This window comes from Triturus cristatus, chromosome 9 (genome assembly GCF_964204655.1).
Source record: "Triturus cristatus chromosome 9, aTriCri1.1, whole genome shotgun sequence".
Lineage (NCBI taxonomy): Eukaryota > Metazoa > Chordata > Amphibia > Caudata > Salamandridae > Triturus > Triturus cristatus.
In genome coordinates, this window is record NC_140592.1 from 49,215,675 (window position 1) to 49,238,014 (window position 22,340).

At 42.5% G+C, this 22,340-nt stretch overlaps 1 protein-coding gene across 3 annotated transcripts in view; it reads left to right on the plus strand.

The window, feature by feature from the left end:
- Positions 1-22,340, plus strand: part of SLC26A6 (solute carrier family 26 member 6) — a 209,031-nt gene that overhangs the window by 45,696 nt on the left and 140,995 nt on the right. For all 3 annotated transcript variants that reach the window (XM_085624368.1, XM_085624367.1, XM_085624369.1), the window contains 2 exons: positions 6,576-6,740; positions 12,291-12,443. In XM_085624368.1, the coding sequence (XP_085480494.1) occupies positions 6,576-6,740; positions 12,291-12,443 (318 nt within the window). The remainder of the gene's footprint in view (positions 1-6,575; positions 6,741-12,290; positions 12,444-22,340) is intronic.

The window sequence follows — 22,340 nt, forward strand, 5'->3', positions numbered from 1 at the left end:
GATCCAAGTATGTGATTATCTGTCTCCGCTTCCTAGGGTCCCCCATCTCCCTCACATTCCAGGACAAAATCCCCATATGATTATCAGGTGTCACTTCACCCACACTCCCCATTGGCAATGGCATGATCTTTTCGTAAGCCTGCACTTATCCTAATATCATCAGTTGCACGTTTACTTGGCTGTCTGTCGGTAAGCAACATAATCCTAACTGCCATATTCCAACCAACAGTCCGACCCCCTCCCACTGAAGCATCCCAAACATGCCAGAAAATAATATCCCTCCCCCTCCCTACCCCAATTATCCCAACCTAACAGAGCTGCTAAGCCCTTTCTAGTATAGGTAAACAAGTAGAAGAGAGGGTTCTCCTGGGTGGGGACTGTCGCCAGGCGGCTCACAAGTAACACTTACTTCCCCAGAGGCACGAGATGTCATTCCGTACCCTGTAGAGGTAGCAAGGGTGGCCGGTGTGCATTACTTATATTCTCTTATGTCAGGTGAAACATTATATGCATAACTATGAATTGTTCCGTTAGGTATATCACACACAGTTTAGAAATAAGATTCAGCTTTCACATTTCTTTGCTGCACTAATATCTTTTCTCTCCAAAACTTCTTGGTCAGTCTATTTCCAAAGTGGGTGGCGTCTGGGAGCCGTCAATAGATTGTGCCATTTTGTTGCGTCTTCTCAGGTGCTTCAGAAAGTCTTCGGCTTGCTGGGGCTTAGTACAGAAAGTTTGTTTCCCTTGATAGGTGATGCGAAGATAGGCCGGGTAGAGCAAGGCATAATCGATTTGGGCCTGTCTCAGCTTCTGTTTCACTGGGAGGAATTCCACCTGTCCTCCTGCACCGCAGCAGTGAAGTCCGGGTAGATAGTGAAATGTACCCCTTCATAGTGGAGCTGTTTTTTTTCCCGCGCCACCCGAAGGACCATGTCTCGATCTCTATAGTTAAGGAGACGGGCTATGATAGGACGTGGAGTGCCTCCCACTGGAGGTCTAGGGCCCAGTGAGCGGTGCGCTCTCTCCACTACAAATTGAGGAGAGAAGGATTCTGTCCCTACCGCCGCCAACAGCATTTTTTCAACATACAGCTCCATCTTGCCTGTATTTGTACATTCGGGTATTCCCAGGATTCTGATGTTGTTTCGGCGATTTCTCGCTTCTATATCCTCATTTTTAGTGGCGATGACTTTCAATAGTTTGTCCATTTGAGTCATAGTGTCCTGCATGTGCGCGGTGGCATCCTCCATGTCTGATATGTGCTTCTCTGTCTCCTTGATCCTTTCCTCATGGCCGTCTATTTTGCGAGCTATATTATCCGTCCGCGTATTCATGTCATCCATTTTGTCCGCGATTGCCGCTATGCCCTGGCGCACCTTCAATAGAATAGTTTTCATATCAGTGTCAGGCTCCACAGGCGTCTCTCGAATGCCCATGGCCGTATTTCTGCTGTCGCCATCCGGGAGTGATTTGGAATTTTGTTTAGCCTCAAAGTGGAGCCGAGGCTGTCTAGCGTCCGGCTTCCCCATTCTGATCACTGTCAAAGGGCCTCCCCAAGGTTCCAGTACAGCCCAGGACACATCTGCGCACCACTCTCGCTAACACTTGGCTGTGCTGAGTGCTTACCAGTTTTGTCAGGCGGGCTGTGTTTGGTGTAGTGCACTCTGTCCAGAGCGTTTCCTTTCGTAGAGGTTCCAGAATTTCGTATTGCTGCAAAGTGTGATCGGGGATAGTGACGCCACGTGGATGACCGAGGCAGGGCCCAAACTCTCCCCGAGTGTCTCCACACCAAGCCCAACGCACTCAGCCTCCGCTCCTCTCCACCACCATCAGTACGCTGCAGGTATCTCTGGTTTACTCCCGGCTGTGCGCAGTACCCTCAAGAATAGCTTCCTCGCGCACTGTCTTAGGAAACCCGCATTAGAGTCACATATCAGGCATCACACAGCCCCCGCGGTCACAAATATACTCCGTTCTTCCTCTAGCCATCCCCCGCAGCATTGCTCCATAGGTCAGGAATTGGTCTGATGTTGCATCTGTCAGTGCCTCTATTGCACGAATATCTGACAGACGTGTCTACTCCTGCAGCCTCATGTATCCGCTCCCTTGTTCACAAAGCTGCCACCAGACCTCTTCGTGCTATCACTCTCTCATCACCTCCGCAATGCCATGTGTCGAGGCCCTGCCGCCCGACGCGCCGGCAAGGAGCCGCGCCAATTCAGGCACTATCGCCTTCAAGTGTCTGTGAGCTCGCCGCCGAGGAGCCACCGCGAACAGGGGCACCGGCCTACGCCGCCTCACAGTTCCAGATGTATCTGTTTCCTAGCCAGGCCGCCACTTCGGAGCGCGGCTGCCTTTCTGAGCTCTCTTCCACTCGCAGCGGTCCAACGCCTGCCTCTCTCGAGCTCCAGCCCACTGTTCAGGGCCCTCACACTGTGCTGCAACACACTGTCTTGCAGATTGTCGTTTTTAATTGTGGCTCTGCAGCCGACGCGAGGCCTCGCCGCGGCCGACTCCGTTGAAGCCTGCTGCCGCGCAGCGCCACCCAGCCTCGGCCCTAAGCACTCCGGCGTCTCTTGTGCCACTCCAAGCACGGCCGTATATCCGGTCAAATCAGGTATCTCGCAAGGCCCACAGTCACTGATTCCGCTGGCTAATGGGGGTCACTGTATTAGCAGCGAGGATCCCGCGTGCTGCACTGCATTGCGCTATCCCTCTGCGTTCCTCGATGGCCGGTCCGCCTCCCGAGAATCTTATAATGTTGCCTTCCCGCCAAGCGTGCACAATTTTCGCTGCTCCTCCCCGGCTCTGCTGTCCAGCTGCACTCACCAGGCAATCAAGGCCTGCGCACCACGTGGGCGCCGCGGCCTCTCGTAGGCAGGCTCTGCCAGGGTGCAGCTCTTGATCACACGGGTCTCTCTGCCGGCTGTATCGTTCGCCTCCGCTTCCAGGCTCCCCACATCTCCACTTCTCATGAAACTTGCCTGGGTGGTGCAGCGACACAGCGGGTCCTTCTTCCCATCGGTTTCAGTCAGCAGCTGACATTAGCGCAGGATTAATTACCGGATTTTAACACCGGGCTGCAGGAGCCTCACACAGTGTCAGCCATTCCGCACTTGCGCCAACTAGCTCCCCCCGCCAACATAAAAGGGTTTCAGCAAAAACAGGGTAGTGAAGGCAAAATGGCTGGGGGATATCACGTCAAAGCTGTCAAGACTAACAGTTAAGCTGATCTGTATTCGATCAGCAAGAAAACAGGCCGCGAGATGGCGATTATTCCAGCTTTACCAAAACTAATAGCAGATCATGTTCTGCCATCACCAACATATGTTATGACCACTTCCACCCGAGAAAGCGAAGTTGACAGTAAAGAAAGCATGAGGATAAAATACAAATTGACAATTTTAGCAGAATAACTACTTATTTGGCATGGATAACTGCAAAACCTAACCGCACTACATGCATTGTTAACATATCAACCCTCTAAAAAACAAACACGCTCAAGGAGAGTCACTATGAAGAACAGAGAGCACGCACAGACACATGGGGTCAAAAATGTTATGCATAGCACAGCAAAGAACAATTACACCTATATATTCCTTCTCTCTTCCAACCTCACCTTTCTCTTTCTACCTACCTCTAAATTTCTACCTCTATACCCCCTCTTGCTACATCACCTCTCTCTACCTTATGCCTCGGGCTGTAGGTTACTGCTGCTTCCATGTTACTTCTCTGTACCTGGTTTACTTTCCCAGTCTCATCTCTGTCTTATCTCACCCTGCTACCTCTCTCTATCGCTCTATTTTCACCTCTCTCTACCTCTGTCAGCCCTCTATCAAATCTCTCTATACCTCGCCCTCTCTAAAATCTCTGTATGCCTCTGTGCCATTTTCAGGATTTTGGGGCCAGTGCAGAACATATTTTGGGGCCCCCTGTTCAGTACAACTCTGATTCTATTGCCCATATTCAGCTAATTTTAGCCCTTGTAATGCCAATCAATATTGAATTATAAGTTACGCTATCAGAAACTATGGCAGTCAAAAGCAGCTAAAGGTTCAAGCTTCCGGGGTACCACTAGTGAAGTAGTACCAAAAGAAAGCATAAACAAGCATTGATAAAGCCATTTCTTACCGTGCTCGGGCCCTGAGTTTTTTTGACACACAATATTTTACAAGGAATTCAGGGGCAGATATACAAGCCCCTTGCACCACTTTTGAGTCATTTGTAACATGGGAAAAGTGACAAAAAAGTGGCGCAAGGGGCTTGTAAATCAGCCCCTGAGTGTCTAAACAGCCTGGTCCTCCACTTGTAAAAAAGACATTGTAAGGAGATGTGGTGGATGTTTAGTAGTTCTGGTGCCAATATTAGAATAAGACATATGCATTTAGCATTTGATATTGTAGTTTTAATTGCTAGGTATCTGTAATCTTTGTGCTTAAATAAAAACCCCACCAGCAGCGGCCTGAACAGGTAAGAGCGGTGGGGCAGTGGTGCTGGGTTGGGGGGGGGGAATTTGACAGAGAACCAAGAGGGAAAATTAAATAAATATTTAATTTTCCCTTGTCGTCTGTAAAAATACCCCCCCCCCAACCAGCCTCACTGCCCCACCTCTCTTACCTGCCCCGGCCGCTGCTGAACCCCACTCCAAAATGGACATTTTAGATGCTACTGTAAACATCAAAGCACAGTTCTGAAACTTTTTACCATTCTATCTGGTAAAATCGTTTATGGTAATTGTCTCCTTAATTCTTTCCCCCAGTCTTGTCCCTCTTGTCTTCTGTCTTGGACCGCAGGGGCGCGAAACATGTCGACCACTTTGACCACATTTTAGTTATCTGATGGGACATTATCCCCATTAGGGTAACACCTAACCTACGGGTTTTTTAGTGTGTCAAGGGTGCCATTCCTTTGTATTAAACAATATTTCACAAGCAACCCTTAGACATTTTTAATTTATCACGTCACACACACGACTCACCACTAACCCCCTGTTTTTAGGACCCAAATCACACACCCGCATGCACCAAACGGCCTTTTCTCTTAAAAGATCTCCGCTAAAGTGACCCTTCGGGGGACCCGTAGGGCATTGCAGCGCCGGCCCGACGAGGAGCAAAACGCCCGATGATGAAGCATGACACCTTTCGGGGTGTGTGAGGGCAACAAGAGAAACTAAGCTCTGCTTCCCCTTCCCACACTCGGGTCCTATAAAGCCTAGGACATTATCCTCTCATGCCTTTTTGAGTCTTTCTCTATTTCTCTCTCTTTTGGAACAGTGTCTCCTTTTTTGAGTGATACAGACGACACACGGAGCACAGACACTGGACCACAACAAGCTCCTGGTCCCCCCCCTCTTCTGGTTTTATATAGAGAACTCCTTTATATAGACACATTTCAAGTTGAATATTTGTCCAGCCATGAAGTAGAAGAAAAAGAAACTTTTATTAATAGCATATAATTGCTTTTACTTGAGTATAAAAAGGACCCTTTTGCTGAGCAGACTGCGTTAGCAGTGATAAAAAGTAATGTCAAACATGGGATTTGTTAATAGTCAGAAGATGTAGTTTGCAATGAAAATGGTGAGACTAACACACTGCAAATGTTTGACAAAGGGTCAGTATTTATATAACATCTTTAAGAAAGCCCATGTGCACGTACAGCTTTAATTTATGAACAAGAAACACTGTAAATCTAACAACATGTTATCATGACAGCAAAGAAAAACACATGAACACTAAAGGCTGATTTGTGAATACAATATATATTTATGACAGGCTAAGGCATCCAAGCAACACACACTTATTCAACAAAAACGGCAAAAATCATCAATTAGAATGTCTTCTCACTTAAAAAATACACAAAAACAGAAGGGTACTTCATTATAAACTACGTGTCATGTTACATTTGCAGTCTAAAGAGATGACCACTTGACAGAACATCATCAAACGTTAAGATGAACACAAATGGGACAATGTAACAATCCAATAAATGTCATAGCCTTTGTGGACAGCCCACAGTAGGAATCACACACTAGGAAAAAACATGACCAATCTGGGGCTAAATGGGGCTGAGCGAAAGTCCACTCTCTCTCTGTACTTCATAGTGTAATTTATTGGAGAATTGATATCATGAGTCATTAAATAGGATGAAGCTATCTGTAGCTAGTCCCAAAAGGCATATGGTTTAACACTGTTCACCAATGTTTTCCTCTAAATAGGAGATTTTTAAACCTTGAAGGTAATCTCAGCCCTGAAAACAAAATGTAAGTGTGTAAAGCTATCTGTAGCCAGCTGTAAAAAGCATGTCTGAAAACTGTGTACACATTCTTTCTTCCAAATATGAGCTTTGTGAAACAGCATAGGGCATATCAGCTGTGAAAATAAAATTGGAGTGTATTTTGAAAAAAAGAACACACATGCTCATACTGATGCCATAGCAGCCCCTATGTGACAGAAAAGTCTTGCATGAGCTGGTATGCCATTTAATGGTCTTTTGTGAGGGTTAACTTCTCACTGATGGATCACAATTCTCTCAGTGTCTGTGATTGTGATATATTTTATATTGTTTTCTCTTCTCAGATATTGCTGGGCCTGGCACAGTTTGGAATCGTGGCAACTTATCTTTCCGATCCACTGGTGCATGGCTACACAACTGCATCAGCCATTCATGTGTTTGTGTCCCAGCTGAAGTACATCTTTGGGTTACGGCTGAGCCAAGAAACCCAGCCATTGTCGCTCATCTACGTAAGTTCAGACCTTTCCCAATGAAATGTTACTGCAGTCATCTCTTTGAGTGCGTCACACGCTGCCGGTAGATACTGCACAATTATCAAGATGCTTAAGAAGTTGCTACGACAGTAGAACAAATTGTCCATGGAAGAAATGCTGAGAGCAGCATTATCTAGAGTAGAGAAAATGCAATTAATTCAATGACTGTCAACCATTTTTATATTTAAATTGCAATTCCCCCCACAAAACTCACTGCCTACTTACACAGGCTGGAGAAACAGGCAGTCAGTGCATGTCTAACCTACCTATCTACTAACTTCCACTAGAAACAGAATTCGAGCTCATGGCCCTCTATGGTGCTTGAGATGATAAAGCAATGGTCTTTCAAGAAGATGAAAAAGAGAAGGAGGTCCCTTGAAGTAGAAGGCCACAGATGGAAAAATGGCCTAAACTCTGACTTCACATCACAAGCAGGTCAGGAAATGCTTCAAAACTGAGCTAATTTGAATTTGGCTTCAACTGGACTCCATACAGAAGGCTAAGAAATATTGGACATGCTTTCTCACCTTAACCATTTTGAAACTAACTTCCCACTTAAGCTGCATCTTTTTCTCCTCACCACCACGTAATATATAAATTCAAGTTTCTAATTTATTCAATAGGAGCAATCCTGACTGACTGTTCATAAAACATGGAAATAATAGCATCCATATAGTGTATTGATGCCCAATAAAAGCATGGCTTTCTAATTCAACATCACCATTTCCCTTGAAATAAACATAAAGTGGGAAGTAGCTTCTCTAGAGATAGCTGAAATAGAAGCTTGATGGCAGCAAGGCTTGATGATAATGAAGTGTTAGCAAGCCTCCTCAAAGCAACCAAGACTTTTGAAATGCATAAAGTAAAATCTCATATTCCATAAGGGAAAGCTGTTGCTTCAGTACAAACAAACAACATTCCTAAAAAATTGAATTATCAAAGGCCTGCTCTCCTTCACCTCAAAAACTGGGCCATGATGAGTCAAAAGAAACTTCACCCCACGGATCATAGATATTAAAAAATATTGTTTTGTAAGGGGACGTAAATGAGAATTGGTCTTTCTTTCACAACCAAGCTTGATGAATCCCATACAACTCAGTGCTAAAGCCAGGTGTAGAGGAGTTCATTGGTATCTCTTAAGTACTTGGTGTCTGCTCGGCCCCACATGAATGCAGTGTAAACATGTAACATCGACGGCTCTCTTGCAGTTCAGGACTCAGATGTGACCTGAGTACCTCATGCAGCTCTTGGTGGCATTTGGTCATCCAACTCAGCTAACCTGACAGTTTTCTGACGGCAGAATAACACACAGGTAACTCAAAAGCATCCCTAATGAAAGTAGCTACAACTCATATCATGTATTAGTAATGTTCAACCTGGATGAAGCAAGCCAATCTTGCTCTCCATGGCTTAGGGACCAAAGCGAGATCCAGTATCATATAGAGGTCACATAGCCGCTCTCTCACAATCATGCTTACCTGTCATGCGAGGACAAGCTTCAGATACACTCATGTTACTGTAGATGTTCACATCAAGACAGCATGATCTTGGTAAACTCAGACCCTGAAATCAGAAAGATCATTATGCTCCACTGGGGGCTACAGAACTACACAACGTTTTGTGTAATAGTAAATATACTAGAAAGACATCTCAGGATAACAGCAAAGATGTATCTATCATCAGTGGAGTGAGCTCTGGCTGTGGTATTTCAGTTCCTGAGGCCAAATCACCAACAGTATGAGAGAACATTTCTCCTCCTAACCAAACAAGGATTAAAGCTGAAAGAGGAAAGGTTGCATCCCTGAGTTTCACATTGATAATAGTATTAATATTAATTATAACTTCTGTTTTATATATCACTTCAAACCATATGCCAGTGAAAGGCCCATCTTGATACACAACACGTTAAAAAAATATATTAGTTTGTATGTGGGTCGACAAGAAGATTACAGAAGCCTAGCCTCCTGCCAGCTCATTCAAAATAATTTAAAAAAACATAGAAAACAAGAAAGAGAATCCAGCGTCCAATGATAAGTCTACACTGGGGAATCAGACAAAGAGGGCATCTGGGTGAGAGCTTGGATATGTACATCCTCAGTGTGAGGGAATAAGTTAAAAGTATTGTTTAAAGAGTGAGTGTAGTTGCCTGTATGTAATGACTCCGAAGGAATAGTAAGCCCAAGAGGAAATGATTTGGTGTGATGCAGAAGAGGGATTAATTGGGAGATATAAACAAATGAAGAAACTGGACTGAATTGTGTTGTGTTGTGTGCCTCAATATCTGCGCTAACATCCCAAGGTGTCAGAATCACGGTTTCTCCTCAGGGATTCCAAGACTCCGCTGCTGATCCATCTTGCCCACTTTGCTCTTTAGACTTTGTTATTTAAGCAAATATCCAAGGACCTAGGTGGAAAGGGGCTTTAAGAGCCAAAAAAGCGGAGATAATATTAGCGCCCTATCTACAAGGGGATGCTAACATGCAGTAGCGCATGCTAGCACCCTTTTTCCCCACGCCTCGCTTTTCATCTCTAATGAGATGCAAAGCGGGCGTCACTGGGCAGTCGAACCTGTAAAATATCGCGATGTGCACATCGCAATATTTACAAGGCGGCCCACGCATTTTAGCAGACGTTAGTTTTGGGCGAAAACCTCTGTTTCTGCCCAAAACCAACATCTGTTAAAATCCTGACTCATGTATGTTTAACATGGGGGGTGGATTCTTGTGTTACGACCACAGGGTCGTATCATCAAGCATATCACCGTTTTGCAGGGAACATCACTGGAAAACCATCGATGTTCCCTGCAAAACGGCGATTTCCCTGCTATCTCTGGAATTTACATCACCCTGGAGAAATGCGTTGTCAATAACGCGCTAAAGGGCGATAAATTCCAGCGATAGACGGTGATAAATACAAAAGCACTAAGCGCGCTTTGCGTTATTTATTGCCGTCCATTGCTGATATGCCCCCCGGTGAGTAGCACCTTTGATGGGACCTGACAATGGTTTCTTCTTCTGATATGCAGATATGATATTCTGGTCCTGCAAGACAAATAGGCGCAGCATTAAGGAAAACTTGAAATATATCACATGAGAAGTTTAGTAATAATATACCTGACTGTAACTCTTCAGAAAAATATGTTCTGTACTATTGGTTGAAAACAGTTTTTTCTTCTCGTAGCACCTAATACACTATACATTTACATCTCTTGAAACCCAGTATGCATATGCAGGCACATGCATCAAAGCTATTTGCGATCGCAAATGGCGCGAATCGCAAAAATCGGCCGTTTGCAATCGCAAAAATAGCTTTTGCGATGCATGAAACAACTTGCCACTCGCAATTTAAGAAATCGCAAATTATTGTGATTTCTTAAATAGCGATTGCATTTAAGGAATCCCTAATTGAGATTCCTTAAATGCAATGCATTACAGTTTCCAAAATAGCGATTTCGCTATTAGCGTGAGCAAATTACCATGAGGCTGGACCTCATGGTAATTTGCGAAAACTTAGAAAAATGCACTTATTTGCATTTTAATAAGTTTCATGTTGCCCACACACAAGCCCTTAGAGCATGTGTGTATGCAACATTTGTGCAGAGTGAACATACATGGGTGCAATAGGGTGTCATTTTGACACCCTTGCACCATCGAAATTGCGGGAGCAATTTGCGAGTACCTACTGGTACTCGCAAATTGCTCCCGCAATCTCTAATTCATTCCTATGGGCCTGGAGGCCCATAGGAATGAATGGGAAGACATTCCTTAATTGCGACTCGCAATTTGCTAGTCGCAATTAAGGAATTTGTGGGAATCGCTATTTCTTTAGCGATTCCTACATGCATAGGGTTTTGCTATTCCTTAATTGCGATTCCTTAATAATCGCTATTAAGGAATCGCAAAACCCTATGATGATGCATGTGCCTGATGGTGTATATGCAGCTTACTACTCGATGGCACGTAAAGGATATCAGATAAATATCCTCCAGAGAAAAAGTAATATTGAAAAGTTTTCACCATAACCAATTCCATGATGTCCAAAGTCCTTTGGGAAAAGAATTGTTATTTTTAAAACCTTTCGATGGAAATAGGTCAAGCAATAAGAAGCTTAGAACATTCATAGCAAAAAAAAAGCTTCACAAACAGATCCTTAGAAGCACAATTTATTTTCCACTTCAAATGACGCGTTATTACTTCTAGATGAACAATGGAGACAGCGATGATTTTTTTAGTGACACACCAGAATGAGAATCACTGGAGACGGCAACAACTACAGCAGCATACTCCGTACTTGACGAGATGTGAGCTGGCGGGAAACAAACAGTTGGGAAGCATGGAGGTCCACCATTAGCATATTGAAATGCTAAAGATTCAAGGTGGCCGCAACAATCAAAGTCACTTCCAATTCTTGCAAGACTTTCATTGCTGTATGGAAATATCTGCCATCTAATGTTGGGAAGTTAAATTCTCAATACTCTACGTCCAAACCCTTTCTATTGGGCATTCAGAACATTAACTTCTACAATGTTCAATGGGTTATTTAAGTGTGCCAGCTGTAAAACAACTCTGGAGAAGCATAGAGTTAAGAAAAAAATGATATATGATCAAGGCCTAACCCTGTGCCACCCAATACCCCTCAGTTTCAAGTAGCATTAGTGACAAATCCTCTCCTCGGCTGACAGTAAGTGAGATAAATAGTGTTAATATTCCTGACATCACTAGTGGAATGTGAATTGGAGTGGGTGGAAACTTCCATATTCTTGTGTCAAGAATACCCTTAACAAAATCCTAATATTTTTCCTTGGGAAGAAGAAATTACGGTGGGGAAAAAATATTGTCTTTATGGGTGTTTTTCTCTCAGTAGGAGAATCATTTCCTTTTTTTGCTTCTTAATTGAAACTCACATTTTCGTACCCAAAATATTATCTGGATCCAAATTAAATCCTAATTTCTAATCTATTTTTTAAACACATTTTACAATTTCTTTCTTCAATATTTTACCATAAATTTGTTTGTTTACTTCTTTTTTGAAAATCAAATTTTTTTACACTCATTTTAATATTTTACTTTCATATCATTTTCCTTAATCCCAAATGCAATCCCAACATGTTTTGCACCCAAACATTTGCTTATTAAATGCCACAGTTATCTTCCTTTCAAATACTCAAAGATTGTAAAGTGTACATAAAGTGCTCTAATTTTGTTGTGTGTATTTTATTAATACTCTGTAATTTTTATTATTGGTGGAGGCAGGCAGAGAAAAAATGTATTTTTCAAGAGGCAGCTTTTATGGCTAAACAGGTTGCACATTTCACTGAGTTAACACCTCCACCCACTCCTCTATGCAAGGGTTACCAGGAGGAGATGGGATCTGATTTTAAAAATCTAATCACCCCAGGTCTTTCCTTTCCTATAACTATTGAAATGTTCAATGCAAATTTCCACTTTCCACTGTATTATTCTTGGTATGGCCAATAGCTTTCTGCGTATTCCTAAAATGTAACTCTTTCTGGCATTTTGTCGATAGACATTGATAAAGGTCTTCGTCATGCTGCCGGAGTCCAATGTAGGTGCGGTGGTGACCAGCGCTGTGTGCCTGGTGGTTCTCATCGTGGTGAAGTCGCTGAATGAAAAGTTCAGTAAACGTCTCCCGATCCCGATCCCTACTGAGCTTTTACTAGTAAGTGTTGTCACGTCTTGTACCTGAAAATATGCTATAGCCATTCTGGTTCATTGAATAATCTTATCCACGTTGTGTCGATTTGTCAAATTTTCTAAACAATGTTTTATATACAACACCAATATAGTTTTCTCTTTTTGTGTAATATACATTAAAGAAGATGGACTGACAAATCAATAGCAAGGTTGTATCACAGTCCACACGTAAAAAACATGTAAATCATGTGCAGCCGTTAAGATTTGGGGGTGGGATAGAACCCCGTAAACATGTCAGGGTGGAGCCAAACAGAACATAAGTGGGTGGAGCCAAATATCTTTTTAAAATATGTGGCTAGAGCTACTGCCATATGCTGAAGGATTTGTTATGGTGTGCCCACACCACTGTTAGGACAGTTGAAGCCTAAACAAATTTCTCTCAGTAGATGTAACTATGCTTAATTGTGTATGTGCAGTTGTGATGGAAATGTTGTACAATAGCATTTAATGCCCCAGTCAACTCTTAAACTATGAAAGTGAAAGTTGATTTTGCTTTTTACTACATATATAAATGTATTAAGGACGCCCTATCCTGAGGGTGATGGGGCACTGTAAAAAAAACAGAAAAAAAAAAAAAAAAGAAATAACAGACTGAGTTCATCAAAAACTACAAACAAGAGTGCAAAATAGAAAAGAAATAGAATCTCGTTTAGAGGTGAGGCTATGTTTCCAATAACAGAACCTAAGCTTGTTGTTCTTTACTAAAAGGGAAATATTGAAAACATAATAATGTCTGTGATAAGGAGAAGAGAAAAATGCTTCATTCTGGTGTTAAGAAGTTGCTGTTTTGTTTCACAAATTTTGCTTATGGGAGTCCCGAAAGTGCTGAACAGATGTTCATTCCCATAGAATATTTTCTGATGCATGGCAGCAAAAACTGCTGTAGTTATTTCCTCCAAAGTTGGATGAGGTAAAGTGGTTTATCGCAACTTGTGATTTTATTGTACTATAGGGAAAATCTGCTCAGCAGCATTTCCAAAAAAATGCTAAAAAACTAGACTCCGAAGAGGTCAAAATACGTATAGTTATGTTGAACAGTGACAAATAAAGGATTCTGATTGGACGAAGACGTTTTTCACTTGGTGCAATGTCAATTGGAGGACTCAAGTTGGAACAGTGAACCCAAGCAATTTGACTTGCTACGTGTAAGTGAAAGAAATGTTTGCAGTGGTCAATACAGGAGGCAAGGTACAGAGGTTAGGGGCTCGTTACCCCTATTACTATGGCGGGGGGTTTCGCGGTGGACGCAAAGTGCGTCCGCCGCTTTTCCGCCAGTTGGCAATTGTTACGATTGCCGGATGCGCGGAATGGGGCACTAATATGGTGGTGGTGCATACCAGGCACCGCCATCCATATTGGCATGGGAGTATGCAAAGGCCTTTCCAAAGGCTGGTGGGAATTGCCTTGGGGGCCCGTTGCGGGCCCCTGGGGTGGTAGCGGCGTGGGGGGCTGCACTTGGGGGCTACCTATGGTACCCCTCCACATTGCCATGCTCAAGGTGGCAGGCACCGCGCGGAGGCTGCCACGTTGTGCATTACAATGCACGACGTGCCTCTTTGGCATTGCTGCGAGTGCTGCTTACAGCAGCACCCGCCACAATGTCAAAGATACGGACTGCGACCGCCACGGTGGCGGTCGCATCCTAATTTGCTAAAGTCCGCCCGCCATCCTAATGGGACCCTTAGTGTCCAGAAACAAATACTATGAATGAGAGCATCCCTTGACTCCAGGCGTAGTACTGGAGGGACTAAAAAGGCAGACATCACAATTGAGGTCACATATGGTATCACCAATGCCATCGTCAATGACATCACTTTATGAAAAAAAATATTGTGGGTTGGAGAGTGTACACACACCAAATAAACACAAGAAATATTTTAAGGCTCCAACCATTCTTCTAAGAAAGGTTAAAATAGCAGACGCCGTTCAGTTAATGTTTACAGCAAAGGGGGTGACATGTTAGTGTGTGTCTGAAGAAATACAGTGCTTGTATTACATGTGCTAGGCACAGAAGGACTGTGTGTGGCAACACAGAGAGGAGAGAGTACCAGGACAGAGTGCGCATGTGCCTACCTGCTGTACAGGGTTCTTGCTGAAGACTATTGTCTAAGAGGTTTACTAAGGATGGGTGTGGGGAAATGCCAGTGTAGACATCTTGTGTGCACATGTACATGTATGAGATCATGAGCAGCACATGAATGGGGTGGGTGGAGTTATAGTTTGCACAGTTTGCTATAGTTGGAGAGATTCAGTGGTATTTACACCTAGCACTGAAAATAGAAATAACTGAGGAAAAAGATAGAGAAATCTGACCGCTTTAGGAAGGGTAACACAAAAAACAGTACAGGAAGATACAAGTATTTTATCACGCCAACTAAAAAAAGCAACATGTAGTGAATTTCTGTTAGTCACGGGTAAGTGAAGGAATGAGATTGGTGACTTATTGGCAGAGAGTGCTGTGCCAAACTGGAAGAAACCCTTTCGAAAATAAATAAAAGCTCTCACAACTGAAACAATAACAGTTATAAATGATTATTCAGAAAATCTACTTCCTTCCTAAAATACTCAAGAATACAGCATCAGTTCCCTTCATAGTACTGCAGGTTTGCGGAGTGGGCTCCATTTTTAAAGTGTCTTCTCGCTTAACTTTTTTTGATTGTTAAATAAACTCCCAAAACAGAGTTTGTTTTTTGGTACAAACAAACCGATCCACAGGGGTGTGGAACTTAATAAAATATCTACTTGTCCATGGGGCAGGTGGCTTCATAAATCTCCTTCCCTGTAACAAAATCCACTTGTCCCTTTTATGCCATTTGGTACGACGGCAAATTTTGGCAACCGTCTCATTATATAAGAGCTCTGATAATAGCCTCTCATATTATGCCACGGCTCATACCATAGTAGGGTTTGAATACTAGCAATTTCCTTATTTTGCCCCCTTTCTGCAGATCTAAATACAGCTGTAAGCAATAGTTACCCAGGGTTGGAAAGCCCTTTTGAGTCTGTGCAAACCTACTAGCTTGTTTTATGGGTTTTCAGTAGCTAGGCGAACGATATCCTGACCTACTCCTGTACATTCCTGCAAGGACATATACCATGGCTGCACTTTTTTGACTTTCTTTAAGAATTGGGCCCCTATTTAGGACTGGCGTTAACCAAGACCTTTGTTTTTATTAAAATTCTGTCTCTCTCTCTCTCTTTCTATCGGCTGGTTTAATGTTTAATGTAAATGACGCATGCAAAAACACCAGTTGATGGACAGAATGCAGAACAATGTCATACATTCACCCCAGTACAGCGATCTGGGCCTAAATCCATTGTTTTTTCGCTCTCCATGCCGTTTCAGTTTGAACCCAGCCATATGCAAATCAGTCTTGACCCTGCGCCTCATGGGAACAGTCGAGCCCGAACTGCCAAGCCAGGTCCTCCCTGGACTGGAAACTACCATCCTAGGACCGGTTTTGGGGTTTCACCCATCTTCAGCCAGGTTAGCTTGATTCCAGTGGCATGGAGAGCACAGGACCCACGTCTGGGCATACACTTCCTACTCGGGGTGACAAATGCAAAAACAACAGTTGATGGACAGAATGCAGAACAATGTCATACATTCACCCCAGTACAGCAATCTGGGCCTAAATCCATCGTTTTTTCGGTCACCAGGCTGTCCCAGTTTGAACCCAGCCATATGCAAATCAGTCTTGACCCTGCGCCTCATGGGAATAGTCCTGGTTTTAGCAAGCGCATCTCCATGTCTCGACCGACTCCCACTTCTGACACCTCCTGTGGGAGGGCGGATCGGAAATACAGACGAGGAGGCTGGATGTATCTTCCAAAAGGTGTGCTTTATTATCAGAAGCTAATATTGTGGGTGTAACACTAGGGTTCTTTCTCTTCCTTCTTAGTCTCCTTCTGTGGGGAATGGGGGTCTGAAAGTGCCGGATCCGCTTCTTCCGTCATGGCGCTGATGCTGCAGGGGCCTGCTTGCTCTGCCTCGTCCGTTGCACTGGGTTCCTCCCAGAGGCTCATAGAGGGATAAGAAAAAGGAGGCCGTCAGTAAAACTATTCCAAAAGAAAAAAAGGATCAAAGAAACTACCCGTCACCAGCACCACGAATATGTGAAGTCTGGCTTGTGTACGGTATCAAACGTGGATGTTATATAACCTGCCGAAGAACCATGTGAGCGTTCCTGAGATAGGCAGATGGTATTTAAATACACACACTGGGCTTGATAGAGTTCGGTGTGGGGACGTGTGGAGAAACATTATCAGGGAAGTGCAGTCAGGACAGAAAGAGAAAACAAGGTACGTGTTTCAGCGTGGGGATCCAATTACCCCAACCCGTGCCCACTGTCAATCCTCCTCTCGCCTTCCTCGTATCCACCCCACCTTCCCCGGAGCAGCCTTCACTCACTGGCTCCGCCGCAACTCTCCAAAATTTCAGCCGCTCTCCAGCCTCCTCCGGTGGACTCCAACACTCTTCGCTCCAGCGCTCGTCAGGCTCCTCGTCGCTCTCCTCCTTGTTGACGTCGCTTTGGTCACCGTCTGCTTCCTCCGTTCTCCACTCTTCAGACACCTGGTCTCCGCCGGTCGACAACACCCCTTCAGATTCCTGGTTCGTTTTTAGTGGTCCACAACCACTACTTCATGGATCAGCTCCTCCCTCCCTCTTCCGGATCCAAGCCTCGCTGTGGGGAAATACGAGAGGTGGGTGTGTTTGTCCTCCCGTACATGGCTTCCCTCATTCCGATCCTCGGGGTCTGACTTCCGCTTGGTGAGTGTATTAGTTGTTGTTGTTTCCCAACCGTAGATGGACATGGCGTCCCGGCCACCACCCTCTGACAATCTATTTTTCTTTTATTAGTGTATTTAAACATTTTTTGTATGGCTTTTTTTATTGTGTATGCAATTTTATATTCTAATTTTTTATATGTATTTTTTAATAGAATTTTATTATATTGTGTTTTATTATGATAATGAAAGATTTGTTGAGATTTAATGGCGTAGGATGAGATGTGTTTTTAATTACTTATTTGTTTTGATAAATAATTAATTGATTAGTTGATGTATTGTATCATTTAATTATATACTTGTTTAATTAATTCTATATACATTTTAGTTAAACAGATTTTTAATATTAGCTTTCAATTTGTAAGGTACTTCATTAATAATTATTTTATTGTAATGTATTTTTTTATTTTAATTTGTTATTTATTGACGGTTTGTTGGGTTTTTGAAAGTGTAGGGTCGGAAGTGTTTTGCAACATATGTATTTTATGTACATTTTACAAAAACCTAATTGCTAATTGTTTCGATTAACTGAATTAATTTTGTTTTGCAAGTCACAAATGCATATTTTATATGTATATTTTATATTTTAATGTGCAGTTTGCAAAATTTCAATTTTAATTATATTAATTATATATTATTAATATTTAATTTTAGTTGTATTTTTTAGGATTGTAGGGGGTGTTTTATTTTTGTTCTACATTAATTATTTCTTAGTTGTTGAATATTTAATTATATTCGTTAATTGATTATCTTTTATTTTTCTGTCTTTACATTAGTTCTAACTTTTTCAGTGTTAAAGTTAAATATATTTATTCAATATTAATGTTACTAAATATATATTTATTATATTTTTTTGTTTTAGTGTTATTCCTTTGCATATGGTTTTTGGTAGAAGGTGTTTTTAAATATTTAAGTTTTTTTTCTTGTTCTGTTAACTTATTGTTATGTATTTTTTGTTAATAATTTTAAGATTTTAATATTTAATTTTATATATTTGTATTTTTATTTTTGTAATGAAATGTTATTAATAAAATAGTTTCATGATATATTGATTGTTAATGTTTATTATACAATAGTTATTCATATAAAAGTATCGTTTTATTTTTTAACTTTGAGTTAGTAAATGTTTACATGATTTCTTTAGACTCTAACACTTTCCCCAATGTATTTAAGTTTGGAGTGGGAATAGTAAATCTGTCCTGCCTCTGACCCACAGATTTTAATAATTTTTCCAATGGGGTTAAGTTTGGAGTGAGAAAAGTTAATCTAACCTCTGTCCTCTGTCCACAGAGTTAAACTCTTTCCCCAATGAGGTTAAGTTTGGATTGGCAATAGCAAATCTGCCACCCCTAGAGTTCACCACTTTCCCCAATGTGGTTACTTTTAAAGTGGCAATAGTAAACCTTACCCCCACCCTCAGAGCCCAACACTTTATCCAATGTGAGTAACTTTGGTGGGGTAATAGTAAATCTGACTCCTATCCCGCTTACAACCACCCCACTCCCCACAAGAGTCTAACACTTTCCCCAATGTGGCTAAGTTTGGAGTGAGAATAGTAAAGCCGACCACTCCAGACCTTATCACTCTCTCCAATGTGGTTATGTTTGGAGTAAGTCTAGTAAATCTGACCTTTCCAGAGTCCACCACTTTACACAATGTGGCTACACTTGTACAGAAAATAGTAAATCACCCCTCCCCCAAATCCAACACTTTCTCCAGTGTAGTTAAGTATGGAGTGGTAATAGGAAACCTAACCACCATCCCAGAGGAGGTCAACACTTTCCCTTGTGTAGCTAGGTTTGAACTGGGAATTGTAAATCTTACCTCCCCAGAGTCCAACACTTTCTGCAATCTGGCTAATTCTGGAGTGGCTGTAGTAAATCTGACGCTTCACTTTCCAACACTTTCCCCAGTTTCGTTAGGTTTAGAGCGAGAATAGTAAATATGACCTCTTTAGAGTCCAACACTTTTCCCAGAGTCAATACAACAGAATTGGCTCTGTACTCAAATATTGATATGCATTATTATTCGTCCAAATTTTGTATCCAAAAATTATAACAGCACATAAAAGTCAACAATTGAATATAGACAACATTCGTGTACTGCCTCCCAAATAAATCAAGTTAGTTGTCAGATTGATGAAAACATATTCTTCCTTTATTCTTTTTTCTTTTTGTTCCTGATTCTTTTTTTTTTTAAACCACAGCACCAGATTGATAGCGGACGCGGCGTATTTCGTCGCCACTGGACTTTTTCAAGGCTTTTATATGTCTAGGTATCTTATACAGATGCTTCATATCAAGTTTACTGTGGAGAAGAAGCACTAATACAGGATAAATCTTAGTATTTTCCAAAAAAGAAGCACAAATATTATATGTCAGAAGTAGTGAACATGATTAAATGGGAAAAAGTGTATCCCAATATCACACGCTGAAGTCCGCCTCAAAAAAGATGTTTTTTGAACCGGACTTCAGCGTGTAATATTGGGATACACTTTTTCCCATTTAATCATGTTCACTACTTGTGCTTCTTTTATTGAAAATACTAAGATTCATCCTGTATCAGTACTTCTTCTGCCACAGTAAACTTGACGTGAAGCGTCTGTATAAGATACCCAGACATATAAAAGCTTTGAAAAAGTCGGCTATCAATCTGGTGCTGTAGTTTTTAAAAAAAATAATCGAGAACAAAAAGAAAAAAGAATAAAGGAAGAATATGTTTTCATCAATCTTACGACTAACTTGATTTATTTGGGAGGCGGTACACGAATGTTGTCTATATTCAATTGTTGACTTTTATGTGCTGTTATAATTTTTGGATACAAAATTTGGACGAATAATAATGCATATCAATATTTGAGTGCAGAGCCAATTCTGTTGTATGTGCTTTGGGTTTTTCCTAATTAGTGGGAACGTAGGAAGGTCACGTTCCCGGCTCATTGCAACATGCTTTTTTTTCCAATTGTTGCATACAAGACTGACTGGTGCAGGTGTCTAGCGCCATGACCTTTCGCCCCTTCTTTTACTTTCCACAGAGTGGCTAAGAGCATGATTACGAGTACGGCGGTTTTGGGGGCCTTCATAACGTTGTTGGCTTCCGAACCCCGCCTCCTCAGTGGTCCAAGCACCTGATTAAGAGCAGTGCGCTGAGAACGCCACAAGACCAGCACCAGCACCAGGATCTCGGGTCCCGCAGTGGCAGCAGCAGGGAAAGCGCCGGTCTGTGAAGGTGGTGCCAGCATCGGCACCTCCATGGAGATCATGACCTGCTTTCCGCTGACCTTTTCATGGCGGGGACCCCCATGAAAAGTTTGTCGGAATTTCGGTAAGGCAGGGAAGGGGACACTAAAAGGGCCCCGTGGCGACATTGTAATGCAGTGCCACTGCGGGCCTGTGGTTCGCCTACACAGTTTGTAATCGGGCTGTAATTTAGGAGTGGTAACAGTAAATTGACCCTCTACCCAGAGTAAAACACTTCCTCCTGTGGAGCTATGTTTGCAGTGTGAATACTTTAGAGTCCAACAGTTCCCCAAATGTGGCAAGGTTGGATTGGAAATAGAACATCTGAATCACGTACTCCAGAGTTAAACAGTTTTCCTAATGTGGGTAAATTTGGAGTGGCAATAGTAAATCTAACTCCCTACCTCGAATCCAAAACATTTCCCAATGTTGTGTGGTATGAAGTGGGAATAGTAAATCCAAAGCCCCCATCCCCTACAACTCCCCCGCCCCCACCTCTACCCAAAGAGTCTCACACTTTCCCCAATGTGGCTAAGTTTGAAGTGGGAATAGTAAATCTGACACCTTCAGAGTTCAACACTCTCCCCTGTCTGGCTAAGTTTGGAGTGGGAATAATAAAATCTGCCTCCCCGCCCCAATAGAGTCTAATACCTTCCCCAATGTGGCTAAGTCTGGAGAGGGGGGAGTAAATCTGAACCCTTTAGAGTCCAACAGAGCACAGCATGTTCCAGAACTTGACTAGGTTTGGAGTGGGAGCAGTAAATCTACCCCCACACAGTCCAACACTTTCCCCAGTGTAGCTAAGTTTGGAGTGTGGGAATATTAAATCATTATCTGACCCCTTTAGAGTTCAACACTTTCCCCTATGTAACTACATTTAGAGTGGAAATAGTAAAACCTATTCCTTTAGAGTCCAGCACTTTTTCCAATGCCCAGTGTAGCTAGGTTTTGAGAGAGATAGTAACCCAGCCCCCTCAGAATCCTACACTTTAGGGGATAAAAATAAATGTAAACAACCCCCAGCCCCAGAGTCCACCATTTTGGCCCATGGGACTTAGCTCAGTTTGGAGTGAGAAACGTAAATCTGACTACTTTAATGCAGGAAGTGGGAATAGTAAGTCTGACCCCCTTTAGAGTACAACACATTCCCCAATGTGACTTGGGAATAATACATTTGCCCTGCCTCCTGGGTGGTAGGAATTTTGTGGATCAACCCAGATTTTACAACTTTTCCTTACAGAGGTGTGAGGGTACACAAAGGATTGTAGCCAAAGTATGTGCTTTACAGGGGAATTGCGGTATGAAAGTGCAGTGGATCCAAGCAAGGCAGGCCACCCTGGATTCTCTTAAACATTTGAGTTGTTGCTCGCACACTGATTGGTGCAGTCATCCATTCCAAGTGTCTTCAAAGTAGTCCAGTAGTAGTGAGGGTTTTTGTTCATTTGTTTGTTAAAAGGGTGCTCTATAAATAAATAATTGTGAGGTTATCAAATAGTATATATTCTTGGTTAGTGTGCGTCAGTTTAACATTGTCATTGATGTCAATACGTTTTTGGGGCTCTTGGTGTTTTTCTTGTTTCTGTTTGTGTTCTAGTGATCAGTCATTTAAGAATAGCTACTAATGGCAATTGCACTTTTACTTCTGCTCCAGCGGAAAAGGGCAAATTTACATATCCTCCTTGTGTCACAGACCCGTCATCACACTTGCTCGTTTATACACGCATTCATTGGTGGGGCCCATAACACCAACACTCATACGTCTCACTCGAATCTGCACACAGGAGGGAAGGAAGCGCTGGACATGTGGGGGTACCTTGTTACCTATCGGGAGAAAA